General features: G+C 42.9%; 1 protein-coding gene across 2 annotated transcripts in view; it reads left to right on the top strand.

Moving 5' to 3' along the window:
* Positions 1-25,862, top strand: part of umad1 (UBAP1-MVB12-associated (UMA) domain containing 1) — an 83,037-nt gene that overhangs the window by 4,444 nt on the left and 52,731 nt on the right. For both annotated transcript variants that reach the window (XM_059655014.1, XM_059655013.1), the window contains exon 2: positions 3,740-3,847. In XM_059655014.1, coding sequence (XP_059510997.1) covers positions 3,754-3,847 — 94 coding nt within the window. In that variant the 5' untranslated portion in view covers positions 3,740-3,753. The remainder of the gene's footprint in view (positions 1-3,739; positions 3,848-25,862) is intronic.

The raw sequence follows: 25,862 nt of genomic DNA, 5'->3' as shown, positions 1-25,862 counted from the left end.
TTTAACATTTTAACAAAACACATATCAAGTTAAATGTCTGATCATTTTCTGGTGTTGTTTTTGTTTTTGCTAATCTACCTTCTTGAGCAAGGGCATTACTTTCCAGTATGATGGGACATTTCCAAAATCTTTTTCTCAAAGTGTACTTAATTCATAAAACAATTATGCAGAAGCATTTTGGTTTGAATATTACGAGATTTGCAAGAAATTTCAATATATCCAAAGGCAATATGTTCTGTGATTTGATTTCAAGAGTGGTTTTTGTTTTAAATAATAATTTGCAAAACACATCCATGTCAAGAATGCACCCTGAGGTCAAATAGTTTCAAATTCAAAATTGCAGAAAGTGCAATATATATAAATCCGTCTACAGTGTTTCACTCTCTGACGGCTCAGTACACTTTTTTCGTATTCTTGCTTTATAATGTTCTTAGTGGGGGCAGGCAACCCAAGAGATTTGAGTTTCCAACCCCCTGCCCCCAGTATTATGTCTGATAGGCCTTAGGCCTTAGACAACAATCTTGCCCTGTTTCACTTGTGCAATGGCTGCCCAAACTTTCATTGGTCCCTCGGTGCATAGTCCTGGACTTTGAAATGGGAATGACCTTTTTCACCATGGTCCAGTTAAATCTTTTGTGCTTTTTTTTGTACATTCAGGTGATGAGGCATTCTGCCAAATGATTTTGGCAGTCTTGGAGAGCATTCCACAGGATCTACTTCCTCCTTTTTCTGCAGGGCTTCAATGATATTACATGTTGACTACTGCTTTGATGGACTTATGGTCAAAAGTGTTTTGTGCATCAATATCTCCACAAGGTGCCAATGGAACAGTATGGTCCAACTGCTTGGAGAGTTTCATGATGTGGTCAGACTCAGCTTTTGTAACATTGGGAATGGGTAGAATCTCATGTTTGAGCCAGAGCTGCCTCGTGTGGGGCCAGAGATCCCTGGTTGCGGTCATGATAGGCCCAGGCCAGGGACTCCTTCTTCTTAGCACCACGGTAGCAGTAGAGCAGCGGACACGTGGTTGCAAGGCAAGTGTGAAATTAGCGTGGGGCTTGGTCGTGGCCTCAGCAAGGTGGACCCAGCGGCGAAGAAATGGCACCTAAAGCATGGTGACTCCTATATTGGTGCATCTGGCATAAGTGGTCGAGAAGAAATGGCGGTGCTTGTGGTGAGCTGACTCGACCTGTGGTGGAGATGGTGAAATGAATATAGACTCTCTTTTGGTTACGTCTTCTTGACTGCTTAAAGTATTCAAAAGGGTGTCGGATTGTGGCGACAGTTGAAGCTCTTCACTGTATTTTGTTGTATAGTCACTTGCATTTTACAGTGCATAATCATTCAGTTCAAATAAGGAGAAGGCCTAATAAACAAAATGTTTCCATACTTAAGAGCCACTTAGCAATAATATAATGTTATAATTGAAGCTTACATGAAAGAAGTTTAACTTGTGACATCAACTTTGTACAGATGATACCATTACTGCAGCATAGTGGCTCAGTGGTTAGCACTGCTGCCTCACAGTGCCAGGGACTGTGGTTTGATTCCAGCTTTGGGTGATTAGTAACATTGGTAACCACAGGTGAGGTACCAGACGACTGGAGGTTGGCCAGCATGGTGCAGCTATTTAAGAAAGGCGCTCAAGAAAAGTCAGGCAACTGTAGACTGGTGAGCCTTGTTTCAGTGGTGGGTCAGCTGTTGGAGGAGATCCCGATGGACAGGATTTACTTGCATTTGGAAAAGCAAGGACTAATTAGGGATTGTAACATGTCTTTGTGTGTGGTGAGTCACAATTTCCCCAACTTGATTTTCTTTTATTTCTTCAAAAAGAGGATTGAAGGCGGAATGATGGACTTGATTTATATGGACTTCACTAAAGTGGTTGACAGGATTCCACATGTTAGACTGGCTAGCAAGCTTAGATCACATGGAACAAAGGGAGAATGAGCCATTTGGATGCAGAAATGGCTTGAAGATAGGAGACAGTGGAGGGTTGCTTTTCAGACTGGAGGGCCATGACCAATGGTGTGCTGCAAGAATAGGTAATGGGTCCACTGCTTTTTGGCTTTACATAAATGATTTAGATCTGAATATAAGGAGATGAGCTTATGAAGCTTGCAGATGACGCCAACATTGATGGCGTCATGGACAATGAAGAAGATTACCTTGGTGTACAATGGAACCTTGATCAGATGGGCTGAGGAATGGCAGATGGAGTTTAATGTAGAAAAATGAGGTGCTGCACTTTGGAAAGACAAATCAGGGCAAGACTTATTCACTTAATAGTAAGGTCCTGGTGAGTGTTGCTGAACAGAGACCTTAGAGTGCGCAGATAGATAGGATAGTGAAGAAGGCATTTGGTATGCTTGCCTTTGTTGGTCAGTGCATTGAGAAAAAGGAGTAGGGTGGCTGTGTTGTGGCTGTACGGGACATTGCTTAGGCCATTTCTGGAATACAGTGTTCAGTTCTAGTCTCTCTGCTTTAGGAAGGATGTTGTGAACTTGAAATGGATCAGAAAAGATTTACAAGAATGTTACCAGGGTTGGAGATTTTGAGTTATAGAGAGAGGCTGAATAGGTTAGGGTTATTCACCTTGGAGGCTGGGAGGTGATCTTGTAGAGATTTTTAAAATCATGAGAGTATGAATAGGGTGAATAGCCAAGGCCTTTTCCCCAGGGTAGGGGAGCCCAAAAGTAGAGGGGTTAGGTTTTAAGGTGAGAGGGAAAAGATATAAACGGGACCTGGAGGACAACGTTCCCACAAGGCGGATGATGCAAGTATGGAATGAGCTGCTGGGGGAAGTGTTGGAAGTTGATACAATTATAACCTTTTAAGAGCCATCTGGTTGGGTATATGAATTGGAAAGGTTTAAAGGGATAAAGGTTTAAAGGCCAAATGCTGGCAAATAGGACTAGATTCATTTAGGATACCTGCTCAGCAGAGATGAGTTGGACTGAAAGGTCCGTTTCCATGCTGTACAACATAATGACTACCTGTGTGCAGTTGGCACGCTTCTCCCTGTGTCTACATGGATTTCCTCCAGGTACTCTAGTTTCCTCCCACAGTTCAAAGATTTGCAGATTAGGTGCACTGGCCATACTAAATTGCCTATAGTGCCCAGGGATGTGTAGGTTATGTGGATTAGCCATAGGAGATACAGGGAATATGGTAGGGGATGGATCTGGGTGTAATGCTCTGTGTTCACATAAACCCTCTAATGAGCCAAATGGCCAGCTCCCATGCTGTAGGGATTCTATGATTCTAAGTGCATGCAATATTTTTAGATTTGATTGCATGTCTTTGAAACGGAAATCAAGGGAGACCTCCTGTTTGTTTGTTTTTTAAGTTAGCTTTTGAAAATTGTTTATCTGGAGTTTTGTGCCTATGTCTTCCCATGCAGAATATCTGTTGCACTAATTGTGTGGTGCAGAGCTACCATCACAACTTTTGCCACTGTCTTGAAACAAAAACTCAAACCAAATATTAGTATTTTAGTAGATTCCATCCTTTGGAGGTGGATAGCAAATACTGACTTTGCTGATTTGTGGTTGGATCCTATGACAGGACTTTTAAAATGTCCTAAATTAGTCAATTTAGCCTCTCTCTTTAAACAGTTATTAATTGCATGCTTTTTCTACTTTGCAAGGAAGGATAACCTATGATTGAAAAACAAATAATTCTTCATTTTATTATAGTGCTTGTCTTTCAGTTCAATGTTTAAGGATTTGTCTTTCAGCCTTGTAGAGTGAAATGCTGAAGTTTTTCGGAATTCAAAAGAGCGCGGAGTCATCCAAGAAAAGTGCACAAGATGACGAGGTAGATGTAGATGGTTTTGTTATTTTGGGTAAGTAACAATGCTTATGTTCAATTGCTTGTTATGTAGAGCATATTAACCTATCTTTTAAAGTCTGCTTTATTCCTTATTCCACATGTGAAACTTTTTTTTGACTCCTGGAAAATGAAACTGAAGCACTTTGGTGTATTTCCACACAACAGTTTTAACACACCCTAACCACCGCAAGTTACAAAAACAGAAGTTGCTGGAAAAGGTCAGCAGGTCTGGCAGCATCTGTGAAGAGAAATCAGTTAACATTTCAGGTCCAGTGACCCTTCCTCAGAACTGATGATAGTGAGGAAAATGTCTGTTTACATTGCAAAAAATAGAGTGGGGGATATCGGGTAAGGAGTAAATGATAGGTGGGGATAGAGCCCAGAATGAAAGAGAATACTGGACAGACAAAGGGGTGGATAACAATGTGGCTAGAAGAGTGAATAGCCATTAATGGATACGGTTGGTGGCTAACAATAGGTAGTGTGTAATGGCAGAGTGTGATAACAAGGCCTGCTGTGTGATGTTGGAGGCTAGGGTGTGGGAGAGTTCAGGCCCTAAAATTATTGAAATTGATTATTGAGTCGTGAGGGCTACAGGCTCCCCAAGTGGAAAATGAGGTGTTCTCCCAGCTTGTGCTGAGTTTTGCTGGAACCGTGCAGCAAGCTTGAGACAGATATTGGCCAGGAAACTGGGTGATGTTCAAACAGCAAGCAAATGAAAGCTGAGTGGTGTGTTTTTTTTTCCCAGGCAGAATGGAGGTGTTCTGCAAAGTGGTCACCCAGTCTATGCTTTGTTTCACCAGTGTAGAGGAGACCACATTCTGAGCAGCAAATGCAGTGACTAGATTTGTGTGAAGTGCTGCTTCACCTGGAAAGTATGTTTGGGCCCTTGGATATGGACGAGGGAAAAAGTAAATGGACAAATTTTACACCTTCAACGGTTGTAGGGTAAGGTGCTGTGGGGCTGTTGGGAACAAAGGAACAGTGGACCAGACGGGAGCGAACAGTCCCTGTGGAAGGCTGACAAGGGAGGGCAGTGGAGGTGGTGGAGATGGTGGCTGGTAGTCTTCTGGATGTGGATGCTGGTGGGCTGATAGGTAACAAAGGGACTCCTACTGCTATTTGTGGGAGGGAACAGAAAGGTTGAAGGCAGAAATGTGTGACCTGGATGAAGGCTGTGTCAACAACAGTACTAGGGAATCCTTGGTTGAGGAAAAAGGCAGACGTTTCAGAGGCTCCCTTGTCAAATTTGGCCTTGTTGGAACTCATACAACTGAGACAGATGGACTGGGAGAATGCAGTGGAGCCTTTACAGAAAGCAGGATGTATAGTCCAGATAGCTGTGGGAGTCGGTGGGTTTATAGTGGATGCTAGTGGTCAGTCTATTCCCCAGAGATGGAAACAGATATTGAGGAAGGATGGAACTAGAGCGACCAGGCGAAATTAAGGGTGTGGTGGAAATTAGAAGCAAAATTTGATTAATTTTCTCATCTCCGGGTGAGGAGATGGAAGCAACACTGATGCCATTGATATATTGGAGAAAGAGTTGTGGGTGGGGCTAGAATAGGACTGGAACAGAGAATGTTCCACATATCCCACGAAGAGACTGGCCCTGGTTATGCCCATTGGGTACCCATGGCTACCCCTCTGACATAAAGAAAATGATAGGAGTTAAGGGAAGTTGCTGAAGGTGAAGACCAGCTCTGCCAAGCAGAGGAGGGTGGTGGTGGATAGGGATGGTTTGGGCCTCTGCTCCATGAAGAAATGAAGAGCCCTGAGACCATCCCGGTGCGGAATGGACATGTAAAAGGATTGCATGTTCATGGTACAGAGGTGGTGACTGGAGCTAGCAAACTGGAAATTCTAAAATTGGCTTTAACCATCAGAAGAATCACCAACATAAGTGGGCAGGGACTAGACAGGGGAGAAGAGACCAATTCATGGTAGGAAGAGATGATTTCTATGTGGCAGGTACAGGCAGAAATGATCTGTGGATCCAGTGCATCCTCAACAACTTCTCAAGGGTCCAAACATTACCTTCCACACAATCTAGTCTACTGCATTTGCTGCTCACCATTTGGTCTCTACATTGGGGGACAAATGAAGCATAGACTGGGTGATCACTTTGCAAAATGTCTACATTCTGCCCACAGAAAAGACTGAGCTTCCAGTTACCTGCCACTTTACACCATCCTGTTCCCTGGCCAATATCTGTCTCTGGTTTGCTGCAATATTCCAGTGAAGGTCTGAGCAAGCTGGAAGAACAACACCTCATTTTCTGCTTGGGGACCTGCAGGCCGCCAGACTAATTGAGTTTGATCATGAACTCTCCCATGTCCTAGCTTCCAACCCCAAACATCAGGCCTTGTTATCACACAGTCTGCCATGACACGCTACCTATCGAGGGTGACACGGTGGCTCAGTGGTTAGCACTGGTGCCTCACTGTCAGTGACCCAGATTTGATTCCAACCTTGGTTAACTGTCTGTGTGGAGTTTGCACGTTCTGTGTCTGCATGGGATTTCTCCCACAGTCCAAAAATATGCAGAATAGGTGGATTGGCTAGGCTAAATTGCCCATAGTGTCCAGGGATGTTTAGGTTAGGTGGGGTAGACATAGGAAATGTAGGGGAATGCGTCTGGGTAGGTTGTTCTTCCGAGAGGTGGTGTGGAATGTTGGGCCAAATGGCCTATTTTCACACTCTAGGGTTTTTCCGATTCTATCGTTAACCACCACCAGCCTCCATTAATGGCTGTTCACTCTCCCAGCCATATTGTTATTCAGTTCTGTCTGTCCAACTGTTTTCTCTCTCTCGTGCGCGCTCTGTGCCCGCACCATCCTTTTCTTCCTAGTTATCACCAGTTCTGAGGAAGGGTCACTGGACCCAAAATGTTAACTCTGCTTTCTCTTCTCAGATGCTGCCAGACCTGCTCAGCTTTTTGCAGCAACTTCTGTTTTTGTTTGATTTACAGCATCTACAGTTCTTTTTTTTAATTTTAGAACCACATATAGTTGCATTAAAAATATCCACAGATGAAAATGTCAAGGCTATTAATCAAACAAGAGTAATCATCCATGTTTGTGATTGTTAATTCAGCATAATAATTAACTTCAAATATGCATTCTGTTCATTTTGAAACACTACATTTCAATGAACCATCCTGTTTCTCAATAGTAATTGTTTGTGCACTTTATAAGGTTAGTCAATAATGGCGTGCAAAAATAGTTTGATTTGTGATGTACATGTTTTAACTTCAGATAATTTTGGGTTCTGAAGTAGAATTTAACTTGTAGCTTTACTAGATGGGAAGGTATATCAAAGTTGACCCTAATCACCTAGACACTAGTTGATTAGGGACTTTATTGCCTCAGCAATGATTTGTTGAGAGGCACTGTGAACCTCTTTACTTTTCTAGACAGGTAAATGGTCTAACTCTCATTAACTATTCTACCTAATGCTACCACTCCCTACCTCCTTCACTTGTTTACTAACATGCTTAAAAGTTATTGAAATATCCAAAAACGTTTCAATGTGCTAGTGAATGTAGATTGTTAGAATATTCCAACAACCAGCCCCCAAACCCTGCCAGAAAAACTCCCCAAACTACATACTGAAAAGGACTTCAGTTGAAGAATGCTCCGCTTTTCCTAAGTGGCTAGGCTGATATGAGTTTCTCTTGGGTCAATGTACAGAATGATTTCACGAAAGTCCTAAATTTGCATTGATTGAAAGTATGCATTACAAACACTTAAAATCTAATAAAATAGAACATCATATAAAGCATAACAAAATACAAATATAATATGCATTTTTATTACTGCATCTTGTAATCTGATATTTATTGTAAATTCTACATAGCATAGATAGTAAGAGGTTGTTTTAAGGAGGTTGTTTCTTTGCAATGAAAAAGTACATAAAATGGAAATTAAAATATGGTTGAGATCAATTTTTCATCTGAGATGGCAATTTGTAGCTTTTTTATTTTGTTTCTTTTAATTTAATGGTTAGAAATGTGGTTTCAGCACATAAATAAGAAACATTAATTATGCTGTTCATGAACTTCTTCCAATCAGCAGAAGGACTGACCCACAACACCCCAAAACTTAGCATGGCACATCAGTTTAATAAACAATCAATAATGAAATCCTAAAAAAAAAGTTGCCATAATCCTACTGGACCATATGACAGCCCTTTCATTCAAGAGAGAGACGACTGGTGGTGATTTAACCTGAAGGTCACAACACCTCCAGCAAATGGTGATGTTGAAAAGGAGAGTCCATCCTGCTAACCTCAGTTGGTATTGGAATTGATGCCACGCTGTTCACATCACTTTGTGTCATAAGCCAGACATACAGTAATAATAAACTATAATCAAAATAGATCAAACATTTATTACCAGGTGACTGCTGCACAGTCATTATACCAGTGTTGTGGATTGGGACCCTGCAGGATCTGAAGCAGATCTGAAGGAAATGCCCAAGGAATTCAAGTTTCCACTGGGCAGATTCTGTAAACCAGGAACCTTCTGAAACTCTGTAAATGTCTGAGACTTTGGATGATTCTTAAACTGTGTAAAAATAGTTATTCAGGAAAGGGTAGTTTATTGAATGCATGGCCTTGCTCTTGAGTAAGTACTAAACTACCCATAGTTGGCACTCTGACACCCAACTACACCACTCACCCAAAACTTGTTGCACAGTGATCACTGACCCTCTGGACCTGCCCTGCTGCAACTGCCACAGTGGATTCCAACCCCCTTTTCCCCCCAACCACCACTGCCATTAGACCTAACCTGATCCCCTCAGCTGCTACCCCTCCTTCCCGATCCTGCATCTAGCCACTGTCCCAGCCCAGCACCCACAATTCCTGTACCAGATCCAACCCAATTTCCCCTCCCTTCCCAGTTCTGACCTCCCCAGATCCAAAACCCACTGCCCCACATTCTTCTGGACCCAATTTCTCAAGCCCACCCTAGAAACTTAGTTGGCACCCTACCTTCACTCCACCTCACCTAGGACCCAAACCCCCACCTAACACCTTACCCTTCCATCAATCTAACATTTACATTTACCTTCTATGTGTACCTTTTGACAGACGCTGTTAAATGAGCTGTCAGGACCTTTTTCTAAATTTCAAAATACAGTAGTTGGCTGCTGTGAAAAGGGGGCCTAGTTTGCCATTATCTGACAATTCTACATTATGGAAGAGCTGTCAGAATGGAAGTATGACTTATTAATTTTGAGCAGAATCTCCTTTCAGAAGTGAGGAGTTCCTTTTTTAATAAAAAGAGGCCAGATTCACAGCCTGTGTGAAATTGCTACTCCTCAAAATCTGGAAATCTGGCCCACAAATGTCAACCTAAAAAAAAGTTGAGTATGCAAATTAGCTCAACCGAAATGTGTCTTGTGAAAAGTTTATACTCCATGCTAAGCTTCTGGCAAAGCAGCTCAATGCTATCCAAAAGTCACTCTCAGCTCTCCAGCAGCTGTCGACCTCTTTCCCCACCAAGCTATGTTGATTCATTGTGTCAATTGTTCCATTCTGCCTGAGTTTTCCTGCATACAGTTGCCAACACTTTACACCTGGATGAATCTTCCTCTTCCCTGGGGGAACAATTTGGACAGTCCAGAATTTCAAACACTCCTGTATCTGATTCTTTTCAACAGTTTAGTTGAAAGCCATAGAGATATACACTCCCCATGGAGATGCAAACTATTTGCTCACCGCCATTTCTTACAGAACAGCTAAGACAGCCAGGAATTTTCCAAAGAGCTTCTGGATCTTGACTTGACTAAATAGACATGGGACACCTGGATTAGCATAGTTGTATCAAACACTGAATCATACAAGCTGATGTCACTGAATATCATGGCTGTCTCGCAACAAATGGATTTTTGGACAAGTTGCTTGTGCAATACAGCTTTTCAGATGAGTTCACGAAAGAATTTTTTAAAGAAGTATTTATATATCAGGACTAACTTAGTTTGTTGAAGATAGAATTGAAAAAAAAAGGTTAGAAAGATCCTCTGGAACATTTCTAACTCATTGAGCAATATATGATTTCCTTTAAAAGGTGTTTTCTGACAATACAAATTGACTTACTTCAAAATGTAATCACTCAATCACTTTGGAATGTCTTGAGAATGTAGAAAATGGAACTTAAATGCAACTTTTTTTCTTTCTTCCTCCTTAAAATTCTCTGAATTATTCATTAGTGTTTCCTCGTCAGTGATCAGGCCCAGAATTTAGATTTTAGATTTGATTTTATTGTCATGTGTACAAAGGTACAGTGAAAGTATATAATGTTGCCGCACAAGGTGCCATCTTAGGTACAAGTGCCTAGGTACAGAATTTAAAGATAACTGTAGAAAGAAAGAATAAAGTTTAAAAAGTTGAACACTGCAGTAACACCTTCTTAGTTTTAAGTAGAAAATAAGGAAATAATACTGAAAGTTCAAAAGTTACAGTCTTAAGTGGTTAGCCACAGTGGGACCACACTTCAATGAATTACCTCGAGACAGGATGTCCACCTGAAGCCACGTGAGTCCATCATTGCCAAGCCGGAGGTCGCCATAAGAAGCCACCTTGCCAGGTCTGTGCTGAGTCCGAAGCTGGAAGGGAGAAGAAGGAAACATGACGCAAAAGAGGGAAAAAAGCAAAGGAAGCGTATAGAGCTCTGGATGGAGGCTATTACTTCCCTGCTGTAGAGTGAGGATACACAAACTCTGATGAAGAGACAGTATTTATCTGGCAAGATAAACGCTTTTTCAGCATCATTAAAACAATGACAATACTATAAACCACAGAATCCTTTCCATAGATTTCTCTCAGCACCTGAACATTCAAAATTTATTCCTTTGAATTCTATTAATGTAATCTTTTGCACCATGTGACAGACAAAAAAACCCCATGATATTAACAAAAGCAGTGTTTTTTTCTTTGCCTCTTGTAACTGGATGTTAAGCTTGCTGAGGGGGGGAAATGTAGTAGTTGTATAAGGTAGAGAAATGAGGGTTCAAGAAAGAGCTTTTGCTTTTATATTAGCTGATCACATTCTCAATATTTCAAAGCATTTTACAAATAATGAACTATAACTATTGTTACATAGGAAGGCACAGCAGTCAGTTCCTGTACAGGAATATGTTTGCATGAAAGGAACTTAATGTAATGAAGTCATGTCGCAGCTGCCAATTGTGTTCAACCATTTCATTGTCAGAAACCTTGGGTCGAAAACGTAATTAAGTCAGTGCTGTAATAGTGCCAACATGATGGGCTGCATGACCTTTGTGTTGTAAATTTTCTGTTTCTATAATGTGAGGAACCAGTAATGGAAGGATATACAAGTTGAGTAACAGTATTGGAGATTACTAGAACAATTACTGTTCATAAAACTAAAGGAAAATGCTGAACAGATCAACATATCTTCAAAGGGCAAGATTAGTTGGTGCTCTTGGTGCAGATTGTTTGTTTCTGTTTAAAGATTATCAAGGAGGCAATGACCTAATTAGTGATGGTGTTTGATTTGTAATCCAGAGATACACTTGATGTTCTGAGCAGCCAGTTTCAAATCCCAGCACAGCAGATGGCGCTTTTCTCAGGAAGACAATGGCTATCCTTACCTAGTCTCACCTACATATGACTCTAGGCCCATTGAAATGTAATTAACTCTGAGCTGCCCTCTGAAATGACCTGGCAATTCCATTGTACCAAGGCCAACTATGGATGGGAAATAAGGGCTGAGCCAGCCAGTGATGCCTATAATCCCATGAGTGAACTTTTAAAAAAAAAAATCAGTGTACAGAGATGAACTGAAAGAGGAAAACAAGAAGTAATATAGATTTTTCAACACCTTGAACTACTTCTACATTCTGTAGGCTCATGATTGATCTTAACTTCAGCTATTTTGTCCTGGCTCCATTGAAGTAAAATATGACTCACCTTAAATATCATTTTTTTTTGTTTATTTTCCTCTAATTAGAACTTGTGGATACTCAAAATTCAGTTAGTAGTCTTTGGATCTTTTTCCACTTGTTTCAAACTAGGAATAATGTTATTATAGAAATACCCTGAGCTAGAATGTATTTCTTATAAGCTGTCAACTCGCACTTGTCTATGCAAAATAAACAGTTGTCAACTCCATGTGTCATTTTCACTTGTTCATTGGAACTTTCTGATGAATTTATTTATTTTTTTTTTGCAAAATTGTCATCTCATCCTAAACGTGCTGTGTTGATCGATTTTTGAGCTGTTAAAGTCTCAGTCACTGTTGGAAAAGGAAAAGAGACTATCTATGGAAACTTGGACTTTCAAAACAAAGAACTTGATAAATGGACAAGCTGGCTAGTTGACAATGCAGTGCTGGATGGAGAAAGGCCATAAAGTAGATTGCAGATAAGGTGCAGACTTTAAATGTGATAAAGTTGAGACATGCAGCTCATGAATATGAAGGAGAATGGTTCCTCACATGCTCTTCCTGTGTGTTACTATATATTATGACATTGCCTAAATTAGCTACACAGGTACTTCAGTTAGGACTTTATTCATATGTTCTTAGTATATAGGTGGGATGGTTTGTAACTGAAATGGAATGACTTGATGTTGGTGTAATCCATTTAGTTTGACACCAATGAATATCTCCAGCCCTTGAGGTTAGTGGCATTTTCCAATAACCTTCAATAAATAACTCTTAGGACTGGTAGTGCTTCATTACTTTCTGATATTACAATCTTCCAAATGAGGAATTGAGAATAAATCTATTTTTGAGTGTGCATTTACTTTTCTGTAAATCAATCTCAAATTGAGATTGATTATCAAGTTTGAAAGGAACACTACGTTGACCCCTTTCAAGTTTAGCAGAAAAGATTTACAAGGATGTTGCTGGGTTTGGAGGGTTTGAGCTACTGGGAGAGGCTGAATAGACTGGGTTTTTTTCCCCTGGAGTTTCAGAGGCTGAGGGGTGACATTATAGAGGTTTATAAAATCATGAGGGGCATAGCTAAGGTGAATAGCTATTAGAGATAGTAGGAACTGCCGATGCTGGAAAATCTGCGATAACAAGGTGTAGAGCTGGATGAACACAGCAGGCCAAGCAGCATCAGAGGAGCTGGAAAGCTGACGTTTCGGGTCTGGACCCTTCCTCAGAAATGGGGAGGGGAAGGGGATTCTGAAATAAAAAGCGAGAGAGGGGGAGGTGGATGGAGAATATGATAGGTGGAGAGGAGACAGACAGGTCAAAGAGGCAGGAATGGAGCCAGTAAACGTGAGTGTAGGTGAGGAGTTAGGGAGGAAATAGGTTAGGTCAGGGCAAGGGGGCAGGATGAGGTTAGTAGGTTGGGGGTGGGGGCTGGGTTTGGGGTTGGGGTTGAGGTGAGAAGAGTGGATAGATAGGAGAAAAGACAGGTCAAGGAGGTGGGGACGAGCTGGGCTGGTTTTGGATGAGGTCGGGGGTGGGGAGATTTTGAAGCTTGTAAAGTCCACATTTGAGACCATTGGGCTCCAGGGTCCCCAAGTGAAATATGTGGTGCTGTTCCTGCAACCTTCAGGTGGCATTATTGTGGCACTGGTGGAGGCCCAGGATGGATCTGTCAACGAAGGAGTTGGAGGGGAAGTTGAAGTAGTTGTTTGTCGCGAATCAAGCGTAGGTGTTCCACAAAGCAGTCTCCAAGCCTCCACTTGGTTTCTTCAATATAGAGGAGGCCACATCAGGAACAGCGGATACAATACAAGAGTTGTGAGAGCATGGAATGCGTTGCCAGCAGCAGTTGTGGAAGCAAGGTCATTGGGGTCATTTAAGAGACTGCTGGACATGCATATGGTCACAGAAATTTGAGGGTGCATCCATGAGGATCAATGGTCGGCACAACATTGTGGGCTGAAGGGCCTGTTCTGTGCTGTACTGTTCTATGTTCTATGTTCTATGTTCTAATATACCACACTAGCAGATGTGCAGGTGAACATCTGTTTAATGTGGAAGATTTTCATGGGGCCTGGGATGGGTTTGAGGGGGGAGGTGTAGGGGAATGTGTAGCAGTTCCTGTGGTTGCAGGGAAAAGTGCCAGGGTGGGGGGGCTAGTGGGGATTGTGGAGTGGCAAGGGAGTCAGGGAGAGTGTGGTCCCTCTGGAAGGCAGATAAAGGGTGGGGAGGGAAAAATGTGAATAGCTATGATCTTTTATTTTTTCCCAGGATAGGGGAATCCAAAACATAGAGCGCATAGATTTCAGGTTAGAGGGGAAAGATTTAAAGGATGTAAGGGGTAACTTCTTCATGCAGAGGGTAGTGCATATATGGAACGAATTGCCAGAGGAAGTGGTGGAGGCTGGTACTATCACAACACTTAAGGTATCTGGATAGGTACATGAATGGGAAGGGTTTCGAGGCATATGGGCCAATGCTGGCAAGTGGGACTAGATTAATTTAGGATATCTAGTCAGTATGGACGAAGTGGACCGAGGACTTTGTTTCTGTGCCATACAACTCTTATGAACAAATGGTTTAGGAGGAAGAGGCCATCTATTCCCCGAAGCCTGCTGTGCCATTTCATAAAATCATAGCTGATCTGATCACTGTATATTTTCACCTATGTTTGATAGCATGTCACCCTCTTGGTTATGAAGTATCTACCTACCTCTACTTTTAAAAATATTCAAAGGCTCTCCTTCCATCATATATGAAAGAGTTTTGAAGATTTATGACCTCTGTGGAAAAATAAAAATCCCTGTGTCTGCTTTAAACAGATGACCCTTTATTTTTAAATAGTGACTTGTAGTTCCAGATTTTGCAGGAAACATCCTTTCCACATTCACCATGTGAATGACTGACTCCTCAGGGTCTAAAATGTTCCAATTAACTTTTCTGTCTCCCTTTTAAACTTTAGTGGACAGAACCCTAGCCTATTCCAATTTACATCACACGGCAACTGCCTCTTCCAGGCATTAGTTTGGTAAATCTTTGAATTTCCTCCAATTGAAGGATAAATTACCAATATTTGTAATCATTTTGCCTTGGATTAATCAAGGACATTCAATCAGCTTTTCTTTTCACTTGCTGTACTGCATACCCTTTCTAATTCATGCACCACGTTCACCAGATTCTTATACAACTTATAGCTCTGCAATCCCTCACCATGCTATGCTTCTTTGCACTTCATGCCAAAATAGACAATTTCACATTTTCCCATAATATACTAATTTATCTAATCTTTGGCTTTTCCACTTAAAATATCTCTCTCCCTTAATAACATCTTTATGCCCTCATGAGACATGTTGCTACCTCCCTTCTCATCCTTTTTTGATCTCTGTTTTTGCTTTCAGATAGGTGAACTCAATCAGCCCTAAGACTCTGCTGGTATGGTTCCATTTTCAACACTTTAGAACAAGTCAAAACATTTGGCTTTTTTTCTCCATGCTGCACTGTTTCCTCTGGGTTCCAAACCCAAAATCTACTCTGGCTATTTGCTCCTCTTGATCTACATGCTATTTTTGGGAATACTTTCTGTAATCATAGGGTTAAAATTCACATGGAATTCGATCCTGATCAATCCTGTCTTCACTGTCAACTTCTCTAAGCTATAAGACGTCATCAAATTCTGGAGAACAACAGTAATCTCAGTTCAACATCGGATAGAAGTCATTACCTTCACTCTCACCATAAATGTCCTTTGTCGCCACTGACTCCAGTCGGCCACCCGCCATTGTCAAGTTGAACCAAACTATTTATAAAATTCTGACTTTTAACATCCACAAATTTATGACTCTACAAGATTATTCCATTTCACAACACAGCTCACCCCAACCTCGGCAGGACCACTTCAGATCCCACCTTGCTAAGACCATTATCCATTCTTTCATGATCTCCAATTTCAACTTGAGGACTCTTCATGCAGTCCATCATTCCTCCAAACATGATAAAAATCAAAGAAAAATCCTAGGAGCTACATGTTTTCCTCATTTTGAAGACCATATATTTTTACTTTCATTACTTTTTGGATTGTGGACTAACGTGGGAAAAGGATGCTGCGTTGAACTAAGGACTGTGCAAGATGTTGTTTTAAACAGAGTTGCTGGAACTCACTGTGAGCTGTATCAACTTTGTTGCATTGTTAGGTAGTGAAGGATCAATGCAGGACACTCATCAGCGTCATGATGTTCAAGTCAGCTTTTTCCAATCAGGAGAGTGAAGTGTCATCGGTATGACCATAACATTCATTGGTTTGAGCCAGCGTGTGAACAATACAGCAGCAATAAGTCTCCAGATCTTAAAAAAGACAATCCTTTCTTACCGTAGAAAAGTAATGAGGAATTGGAGACCATTTGTAAATAACATTTGCCTCCAAGCTATTGCCTCTAACAGGTGACTGAGCAATTAGCTTGCCAACTTCATGATGTCTTTAGTAAGAACTGAGGGGGTTTGGAATGAAGAAAATCAGAGATCAGAAGGGCATGTTAGAAACAAAAGAACACTTCATTGAATTTTTGTGAACTATTTTGAATGACCTGTGTTCCCATAAGTTTGTTTTTTATACCCGTAACATTTAATGTGGTTTTTTTCCCCTCCATGTCTGTCTGAATGTGTGTTTATGAAGGGGTAAGAGTTTATATTATGGACTTATCAGTTGATAATTCATATTTTGCATGCCTGTGATTAGAAGTAGTAGTTTTTTTGTTAAGTACAGAAACCTGGTCCATAGTTTCTGTTAACCCCAGTTCATCAGACAGGAAAATTGGGAATTTTAAGTAATTTGATTAAATCTTTAACTTCTGTGATCCCATGAGTTGTGTGACTCGAGTATCAGTGCACTTTCCTAGGTAGCTCATTACAAGCGATTAGGGGATTTTGGCAGGATATTTTGGAACAAAGACTATGAATATTTGGCCGTGGAGTTAGTAGAGGATTAAGGATTAAAGGAAATACCAGATTTTGTGAGAATTAAAAAGGGCACTGGAAAGTGCTACAGCCTTCCTGCAGGTGGCAGAGCTATCCCTGACTAAAGACATCACATTTGATTCATTGAATTGACAAACATGTTGGAAGTGAAACTGTCTGCCAGAGCTAAAAAGGCAGAAATAATTGAAAAACTAGCACAACATCTAGGTTTAGCGGAAATTATAAGAATTAGCTGGTAGTTTTTGACTGGCACAAATGTAGTGGGCCAAAGGGCCTTCTTATGTGCTGTGGATTTCTATGACATACAGGAGTTACTTGGCACTTCATAAGCATCAGAATCCATTTAGTATTGACTACAGTTAAAGCAGCTTGAACATGAAGAAAAGCTGAACAAGCTAGAGATGAAATTCCAAAAGACAAAATAAATAGGGCACTGGAATTAAAAGGCAAGAAAGCAGAAACCAGAAGTGAGAGACATACAGAGAGAGAGAAAGAATAGGAAATTAATTAGGAATTATGGGACATAGAACATTACAGCACAGTACAGGCCCTTTATGCAGGTAAAATTTGAAAAGTTAAAAATTGAAGGGCTGAAACTGCCAGTATGGCTGATTAATCATGAACTGATCCATAAATGTCTTTTGTCTTGTCACCTTGATAAATTTGAAAGGAACAGAAAGAGGAAGAGTAAATGGAAAGCGTGTGGCCAAAGTACAGAGTAAAGTGCTGGAAATGCACCAAGATCTGCTCCTTAGATCAGAAAGGAGGGTACTGCGGGTGGACATGAGATTTGACAGCCTAAGTGTTTCCATTGTAATGTGCTCATTCTGAATGTTTGTTTGTGAGGCGCAGGATAAGCCTGCGGGATTTATTGGAGTTCACAAGAATGAGTCCGAGAAGAAAACTGAAAAGGAAAATGCTCAGATCGAGTTGATGCTTTAACTACAACTAAGTTACCAGAGGTAAATACTGCTGAGAGTGCAGGAGAAGTGAATAAGGGAGATAGCAAGAACTGCAGATGCTGGAGTCATGGTCAATGCGGTGTGGAGCTGGAGGAACACAGCAAGTAAGGCTGCATCAGAGGAGCAGGAAAGTTGCCGTTTCGGTTTTACATCCTTCTTCAGGAACTACATCTTGAGTAAGATAGTTGAAATAAATCATGGGGGTGGAAATGTTAGTATAGTGGATGCACTGTTAACTAACACCTTCCACCCCAACCTTAAGTTCACCTTGACCATCTTTGATACCTCTCTCTCCTGCCTGGACCCCTCTGTCTCCATCTCTGGTAACCACCTAGAAACTGATATCTATGTCAAACCCACCGACTCTCACAGCTATCTAGAATACACCTCCTCTCACCCACCTTGCTGTAAGAATGCCATCCCTATTCCCAATTCCTTCTTCTCTGCTACATCTGCTCCCAAGATGAGGCATTCCACTCCCGGACATCAAGGGCCACAATTTCCTCTCCACAGTGGTTGAAAACGCCCTCGACTGCATCTCTCAAGTTTCTCACAGCTCAGCCCTCACACCTGATCCTTGCAACAATAACAAAGACAGAATTCCCCTCATTCTCATGTATCACCCCATCAGCCTCCGGATTCAATGCAACATCTTCCACCACCTGCAATCTGACCCCACTATCAAGTACATTTTTCCTTCCCCACCCTTCTCTGCCTTCTGGAGAGACTGCTGTCTCCATGATTCCCTCGTCCACACTCCCCACTAGCCCCACCACCGCTGGCACATTTCCCTGCAAGTGCAGGAACTGCTACACCTGCCCCTACACCTCCCCCCTCGCCTCCATCCAAGGCCCCAAGAAAACCTTCCACATTAAACAGATGTTCATCTGCACATCTGCTAATGTGGTATAGTGTATTCTCTGTTCCCGATGTGGCTTCCTCTACATAAGGGAAACCAAACTGAGGCTTGGAAACCGCTTTATCAAGCACGTCTCGGTTCGTGACAAATGGCTACACCCGCCAGTCGTGAACCACTTGAACTCCCCCTCTCATTCCTTGCATGCCGTGTCCATCCTGGCCGCCTCCAGTGCCACAATGATGCCACCAGAAGGCTGGAGGAACAGCGCCTCACATTTTGCTTGGGAACCCTGCAGTCCAATGGTCTCAATGTGGACTTCACAAGCTTCGAAATCTCCCCACCCCTGACCTCATCCCAAGACCAGCCCACCTCGTTTCAATTTCCTTGACCTAACCCTCTTCTCTCCTAGAGGATAGGTGCTCGTCTATCCACCTTCCATGATCACCTCCCCCACTCTCTCTTTATTTCAGCGTCCCGTTCCCCTCCCCCATTTCTGAAGGAGGGTCCAGACCCAAAACATCAGCTTTCCTGTTCCTCTGCTGCTTGATCTGCTGCATTCATCCAGCTCTACACTTCTTTATCTCGAAGAACAAAGAAAATTACAGCACAGGAACAGGCCCTTCGGCCCTCCAAACCTGCGCCGATTGAGAACTTCTGTCTAAGCCTATCATCTATTTTCTAAGGGTCTGTATCCCTTTGCTCCCTGCCCATCCATGTACCTGTCCAGATACATCTTAAAAGGCACTAATGTGTCTGTGTCTGTGTCTATCGCCTCCGCTGGCAACGCATTCCAGGCACCCACTACCCTCTGCGTAAAGAACTTTCCATGCATATCTCCCTTAAACTTGCCTTCTCTCACTTTGAACACATGACGCCTAGTAACTGAGTCCACCACTCTGGGGGGGGAAAAAGTTTCTTGTGGCGACCAGAACTGTACACGGTATTCTAAATGTGGCCGAACCAAAGTCTTATACAACTGTAACATGACCTTCCAACTCTTGTACTCAATACCCCATCTGATGAAGGAAAGCATACCGTATGCCTTCTTGACCCCCCTATTGACCTGCCACCTTCAGGGAACAGTCTCAGATTCTCCAGCATCGGCAGTTCCTACTATCTCTCTCTCAAACAAAATAATTGATTGAAAAAATGACAGGAGGGCAAACTGAGATGAAAACAGAGATTTCATACACACTGGAAGACCACTTAATTAAACCTATCCAAGCTAGATGAAGTTCACTGGTAGTCAGAGTTACACAGTATGGAAGCAGACCCTTTGGTTGAACTTGTCTGTGCCTCTTTAGTATTATTTTCCTCTTACCTTAAAAGTATGCCCTCTGGTTTTGAACTCACCCACCCTATGGAAAACATTGCCATTCACCTTATCTATGCCCTTCATGATTTTGTAAACCTCTATAAAGTCACCCCTCAACCTCTTACACTCTAGTGAAAACATTCCAACCTATCCAGCTTATTTTTAAATCTCAAACCCTCCATCTCTGGTGACATTTCAAGTAAATCTTTTCTGACCCCTCTCCAATTTAATAATATCTTTTCTATAGCAGGGTGACCAGAACTTCACACAGTAGAGAGGCCTCGCCCACATCCTGTACAACCTCAACATGACGTCCCAACTCATATATTCAGTGGTGTAAGCAATGAAGGCAAGTGTGCTAAATGTCTTCTTAACTGCCATGTCCACCTGTGAATCAAATTTGAAAGAATTATGTACCTGAACCCCTAGGTCTCTATTTTGAGACACTACCCAGGGCCCTACCTTTAATTGTATAAGTCCTGCCCTTGTTCATTTTACCACCATGCAAACTTTACATTTATCCAAATTAAACTTCATCTGCCAATCCACAGCCAATTGACCCAATTGATGAAGATCTCTTTGCAATCTTAAATCACCTTCACTGTCTACTATACCACCGAGTTTGGTGTTGTCCACAAACTAATTTACCATGTCTCCTATATTCTCCCCCAAATCATTTGTATAAATGACAAACAGAAGTGGACCTCATACCAATTCCTGTAAACACCACTGGTCACAGGCCTCTAGTCTGAAAAACAACCCTCCACGACCACCCTTTTTCTCCTCCTATCAAGCCAATGTTGAATCCAATTGGCAAGCTCACCCTGAATCCCACATGACCTATCTTTATTAATTAGTCTACCATACAGAACTTTGCCAAAGGCTTCACTAAAGTCCAACTAAACAACATCTATTGCTCTCATTAATCTTTTTGGTTGCTTCCTCAAAAACTCAGGTGAAGTTTCTGAGACATGATTTCCATCTTACAAAACTATACTGATTATCCCCAGTCAGTTCTTGCCTCTCCAAATGCATGTCAGTCTCCTCTTTCAGAATCACCTCTAACAGTGTCAGGCTCAAAGGTCAATAGTTTCCAGGCTTTTCCTTTCAACCTTTCTTAAATAAAGGTGCAGAATTAGCTACTCTCCAGTCCTCTGTCATCTTGCCTGTGGTTATAGATGATACAGATATACCTAGTAGGGAAGAAATTGCAGGGCCCCTGACTTCTCACAATATCTGGGATAGACTTGGTCATGTACAGAGATTTCTCTACCTTTATGGTTTCTAAGACCTCCAGCACTTCCTCTTCTGTAATGTCAACTATTTTCAAAGTATCGATATTTATTTCTTCCAGTTCGCTAGCCTTCATTTCTTTCTCCACAGTAAAAACAGAGGCAAAATATTCATTTAGTATCTCTCTCATCTCCTGAGGTTCTTCACATAGATGACCTGGTTGATCTTTAGAAAGAGAATAGGGCCTCTTACTTGCTGAAGCAGTTGAATTAAAGGTAACTTGTGGTGATTTTCCCATGATACCCTGCTTGCTGAGGAAACTAGTCTGTCGGATGAGAGTCCTGCCTTAAGTCCTGTTTCCAACTCATTGGTTAGCACAGTATGGATTATAGAATCTAAATTTGTGCAATGAAAGACCTGTTATACTGTAGCTAACAAAATCATAAGTTGTAATTACTGCTTTGTTAAATATAGAAATGCCTCACTGACTACAGTATTACCAAAATATTCTGACTTTCGCAGTGGTAGCACTGTTTAATTGTTTCATATTTATTCATATTGGCTGCTTTTGCTTCATGGCTGACTCCTTATTTGAAATATACAGCTGGAAATTCACTCAGCATAATTAGGTTATTACGCATGTCAGTAGCTTGCCTAATCAAATACTGAAGTAACTTTTTTTTAAATTGAACTGTAAATAGCAAGGTTCCTTTCCCAAGAACTTGATTATTTAGCATTAGCTAGAATGTGAATACAAATATCAAGGCTGATCTATCAACATGTTACTGAGGGAATGCTGCAGTATCGAAGGTGCTATTTTTTTCAAATTCATTCATGGGATCTTGAGGATGGACCAGCATTTATTGTCCACCTCTAGATGCTCTTAAGAAGGAGGTAGTGAGCTGCTTTCTTGAACTGCTGCAGTCCACTTGTAGGAAGACTTACAATGTTGATGAGAAGACAGTTACAGGATTTTGACCCAGCAACACTGAAGGAACTGTGATACATTCCCAAGTTTGGTGGGGAGTAGCTTGGATGGGAGCTGTCAGGGGTAGCATTCCCAAGTATCTGCTGCTTTTGTTCTTCTAAGTGATGATGGTCATGGATTTTGAAAGTGTAGTCCAAGAAACCTTTGGTGAATTTCTGCAGTACCTCTTATAGGCAGTACACTGTTCATTGTAGCTGGCCTATGTGGTGCCTCTCAAGTAGGCAGTTTTGTCCTTAATGATGTCAAACTTCTTGAGTGTTGTTGGACCTGAACTCATCCAGGCACGTGGAGAGTTTTCCATTGCAGTCCTGTCAGGAGATAGTTGAATGCTGTACGATTCCTAGCCTCTGACCTGCTCTTGTAGCTACAGTATTTGTATAACTAGTCCAGTTCAGTTTCTGGTCAATGATAATTCCTAGTATGTTGCAAGTGGGATTTCAGTGATGATGATACCATTGACTGTCAAAGGGTGACAAGTAGGTTCTGTTTTATTTTGAATGTTACTTGCCACTTGTCACTTCAAACTTGAATGTTGTCCAGGTCTTGCAACACTTAGGCATGGGCTGCACCAGTAGCTGAGGAGTCATGAATGGTGCAGAACTTTGTTTGCTCATGGCTGTACATTCCCACTTATGACCTTACAATGGAGGGTGGGTCAGTGATGAAGCAACTGAAGATGTATGATGAGACTGAGAGTGAGATGTGTTCTGTACTGTTTCCCTTGCAGAATGGTGCCAAACAACTTTAGAGTTCTCCCTGGATGCTTTTTTAAATGAGACAAAATAATCATGAGAAAACTGGATCAAGGCTCACACAAACCCAGGAAGTTGTTTTTTTAAGTTTTGCTTTCAGTTACTGAGGCTGGCTGGTGATCAAATAGCTTGAGTTCCTGGCTACCTGGGAGAAGTCTTAGACAGTGAGGCTTCTTCTTAAAAATCAAAAGTGACAGGTTCTTCTGGGCTGGGGAGAGATCGCATTTGAGAATCGTAATTGTTGTGCTGAATTGCATTTTTGCAATTTGTATTTGTGGGATGCTGCCTATATTGGAATGTTTGATTAGTGTTAAATAATGCATTCTCTTGTTAAGTTTTCAGTAGAGGTAAAGTTATGCCAATTCCTTTTGTATTTTAACTGTGTTGTAAGAATGGAATGTGTTTTGACGAAAGCCTAGTGGTGGACTACTTGAATCATAACTCAAACACAGTCCTTTAAACTTGCCTTTAAATAAATATAAAAATTAGAGTTCATTCTATCTCCTTACAATAATTTGGCCAAGAGAATTAGGCCAAGGAGATTGGGTGAGACATTCAGGTAGCATTCCATTTATCTCTCTTCCCCCTCTGATGGGTATACAACTCTCATCATTCTATTTTGATGAAAAGCAGGGATGTTATCATTGGTAATAAAATGTGAGGCTGGATGAACACAGCAGGCCCAGCAGCATCTCAGGAGCACAAAAGCTGACGTTTCGGGTCTAGACCCTTCATCAGAGAGGGGTTTGGGGTGAGGGTTCTGGAATAAATAGGGAGAGAAGGGGAGGCAGACCCAAGATGGAGAGAAAAGAAGATAGGTGGAGAGGAGAGTATAGGTGGGGAGGTAGGGAGGGGATAGGTCAGTCCAGGGAAGACGGACAGGTCAAGGAGGTGGGATGATACTGGACACCACCCCCAGGCCTCCTACCTTCCCTCGACCTCTTCATCTCTAACGGCCGTCGAGACATTAACCGCCTCAACCTCTCCAGCCCACTCACCCACTCCAACCTCTCCCCCACAGAACGGGCAGCCCTCCACTCCAACCCCAACCTCACCATCAAACCCGCAGACAAGGGTGGCGCAGTGGTAGTATGGCGCACTGACCTCTACATCGCCGAGGCCAGACGCCAACTCTCCGACACCCCCTCCTACTGCCCCCTCGATCATGACCCCACCCCCGAGCACCAAACCATCATCTCCAACACCATTCATGACCTCATCATCTCAGGGGACCTCCCACCCACAGCCTCCAACTTCATTGTTCCCCAACCCCGCACGGCCCGTTTCTATCTCCCCGTTTCTATCTCCTTCCCAAAATCCACAAACCTGCCTGCCCTGGTCGACCCATCGTCTCAGCCTGCTCCTGCCCCACCGAACTCATCTCCACCTATCTGGACTCCGTTTTCTCCCCTTTGGTCCAGGAACTCCCTACCTACGTCCATGACACCACCCACGCCCCCTACCTCCTCCAGGAGTTCCAATTCCCTGGCCCCCAACACCTCATTTTCACCATGGACATCCAGTCTCTATACACCTGCATTCCGCTTGCAGATGGCCTCAAGGCCCTCCGCTTCTTCCTGTCCCGCAGGCCCGACCAGTCCCCCTCCACCGACACCCTCATCCGCCTAGCCGAACTCGTCCTCACCCTCAACAACTTCTCTTTCGATTCCTCCCACTTCCTACAGACTAAGGGGGTGGCCATGGGCCCCAGCTATGCCTGCCTCTTTGTAGGTTACGTGGAACAGTCCCTCTTCTGCACCTACACAGGCCCCAAACCCCACCTCTTCCTCTGTTACATTGATGATTGTGTCGGCGCCGCCTCTTGCTCCCCAGAGGAGCTCGAACAGTTCAGCTACTTCACCAACACCTTCCACCCCGACCTTCAGTTCACCTGGGCCATCTCCAGCACATCCCTCATCTTCCTGGATCTCTGTCTCCATCTCAGGCAACCAGCTTGTAACTGATGTCCATTTCAAGCCCACCGACTCCCACAGCTACCTAGAATACACCTCCTCCCACCCACCCTCCTGCAAAAATTCCATCCCCTATTCCCAATTCCTCCGCCGCATCTGCTCCCACGATGAGGCATTCCACTCCCGCACATCCCAGATGTCCAAGTTCTTCAAGGACCACAACTTTGCCCCCAGTGGTCAAGAACGCCCTTGACCGCGTCTCCCGCATTTCCTGCAACACAGCCCTCACACCCCGCCCCCGCCACGACCGCCCAAAGAAGATCCCCCTCGTTCTCACACACCACCCCACCAATCTCCGGATACAACGCATCATCCTCCGACACTTCCGCCATCTACAATCCGACCCCACCAACCAAAACATTTTTCCATCCCCACCCCTGTCTGTTTCCGGAGAGACCACTCTCTCCGTGACTCCCTTGTACGCTCCACACTGCCCTCCAACCCCACCACACCCAGCACCTTCCCCTGCAACTGCAGGAAATGCTACACTTGCCCCCACACCTCCTCCCTCACCCCTATCCCAGGCCCCAAGATGACTTTCCACATTAAGCAGAGGTTCACCTGCACATCTGCCACTGTGGTATACTGCATCCACTGTACCCGGTGTGGCTTCCTCTACATTGGGGAAACCAAGCGGAGGCTTGGGGACCGCTTTGCAGAACACCTCCACTCGGTTCGCAACAAACAACTGCACCTCCCAGTCGCAAACCATTTCCACTCCCCCTCCCATTCTTTAGATGACATGTCCATCATGGGCCTCCTGCAGTGCCACAATGATGCCACCCGAAGTTTGCAGGAACAGCAACTCATTCCACTTGGGAACCCTGCAGCCTAATGGTATCAATGTGGACTTCACCAGCTTCAAAATCTCCCCTCCCCCCACTGCACCACACAACCAGCCCAGCTCTTCCCCTCCACCCACTGCATCCCAAAACCAGTCCAGCCCGTCTCTGCCTCCCTAACCTATTCTTCCTCTCACCCATCCCTTCCTCCCACCCCAAGCCGCACCTCCATCTCCTACCTACTAATCTCATCCCACCTCCTTGACCTGTCCGTCTTCCCT

This window comes from Stegostoma tigrinum, chromosome 2 (assembly GCF_030684315.1).
Source record: "Stegostoma tigrinum isolate sSteTig4 chromosome 2, sSteTig4.hap1, whole genome shotgun sequence".
NCBI classification, from domain to species: domain Eukaryota; kingdom Metazoa; phylum Chordata; class Chondrichthyes; order Orectolobiformes; family Stegostomatidae; genus Stegostoma; species Stegostoma tigrinum.
Note: the sequence above shows the minus strand (reverse complement) of the source record. Positions and strands in the feature narration are given on the sequence as shown.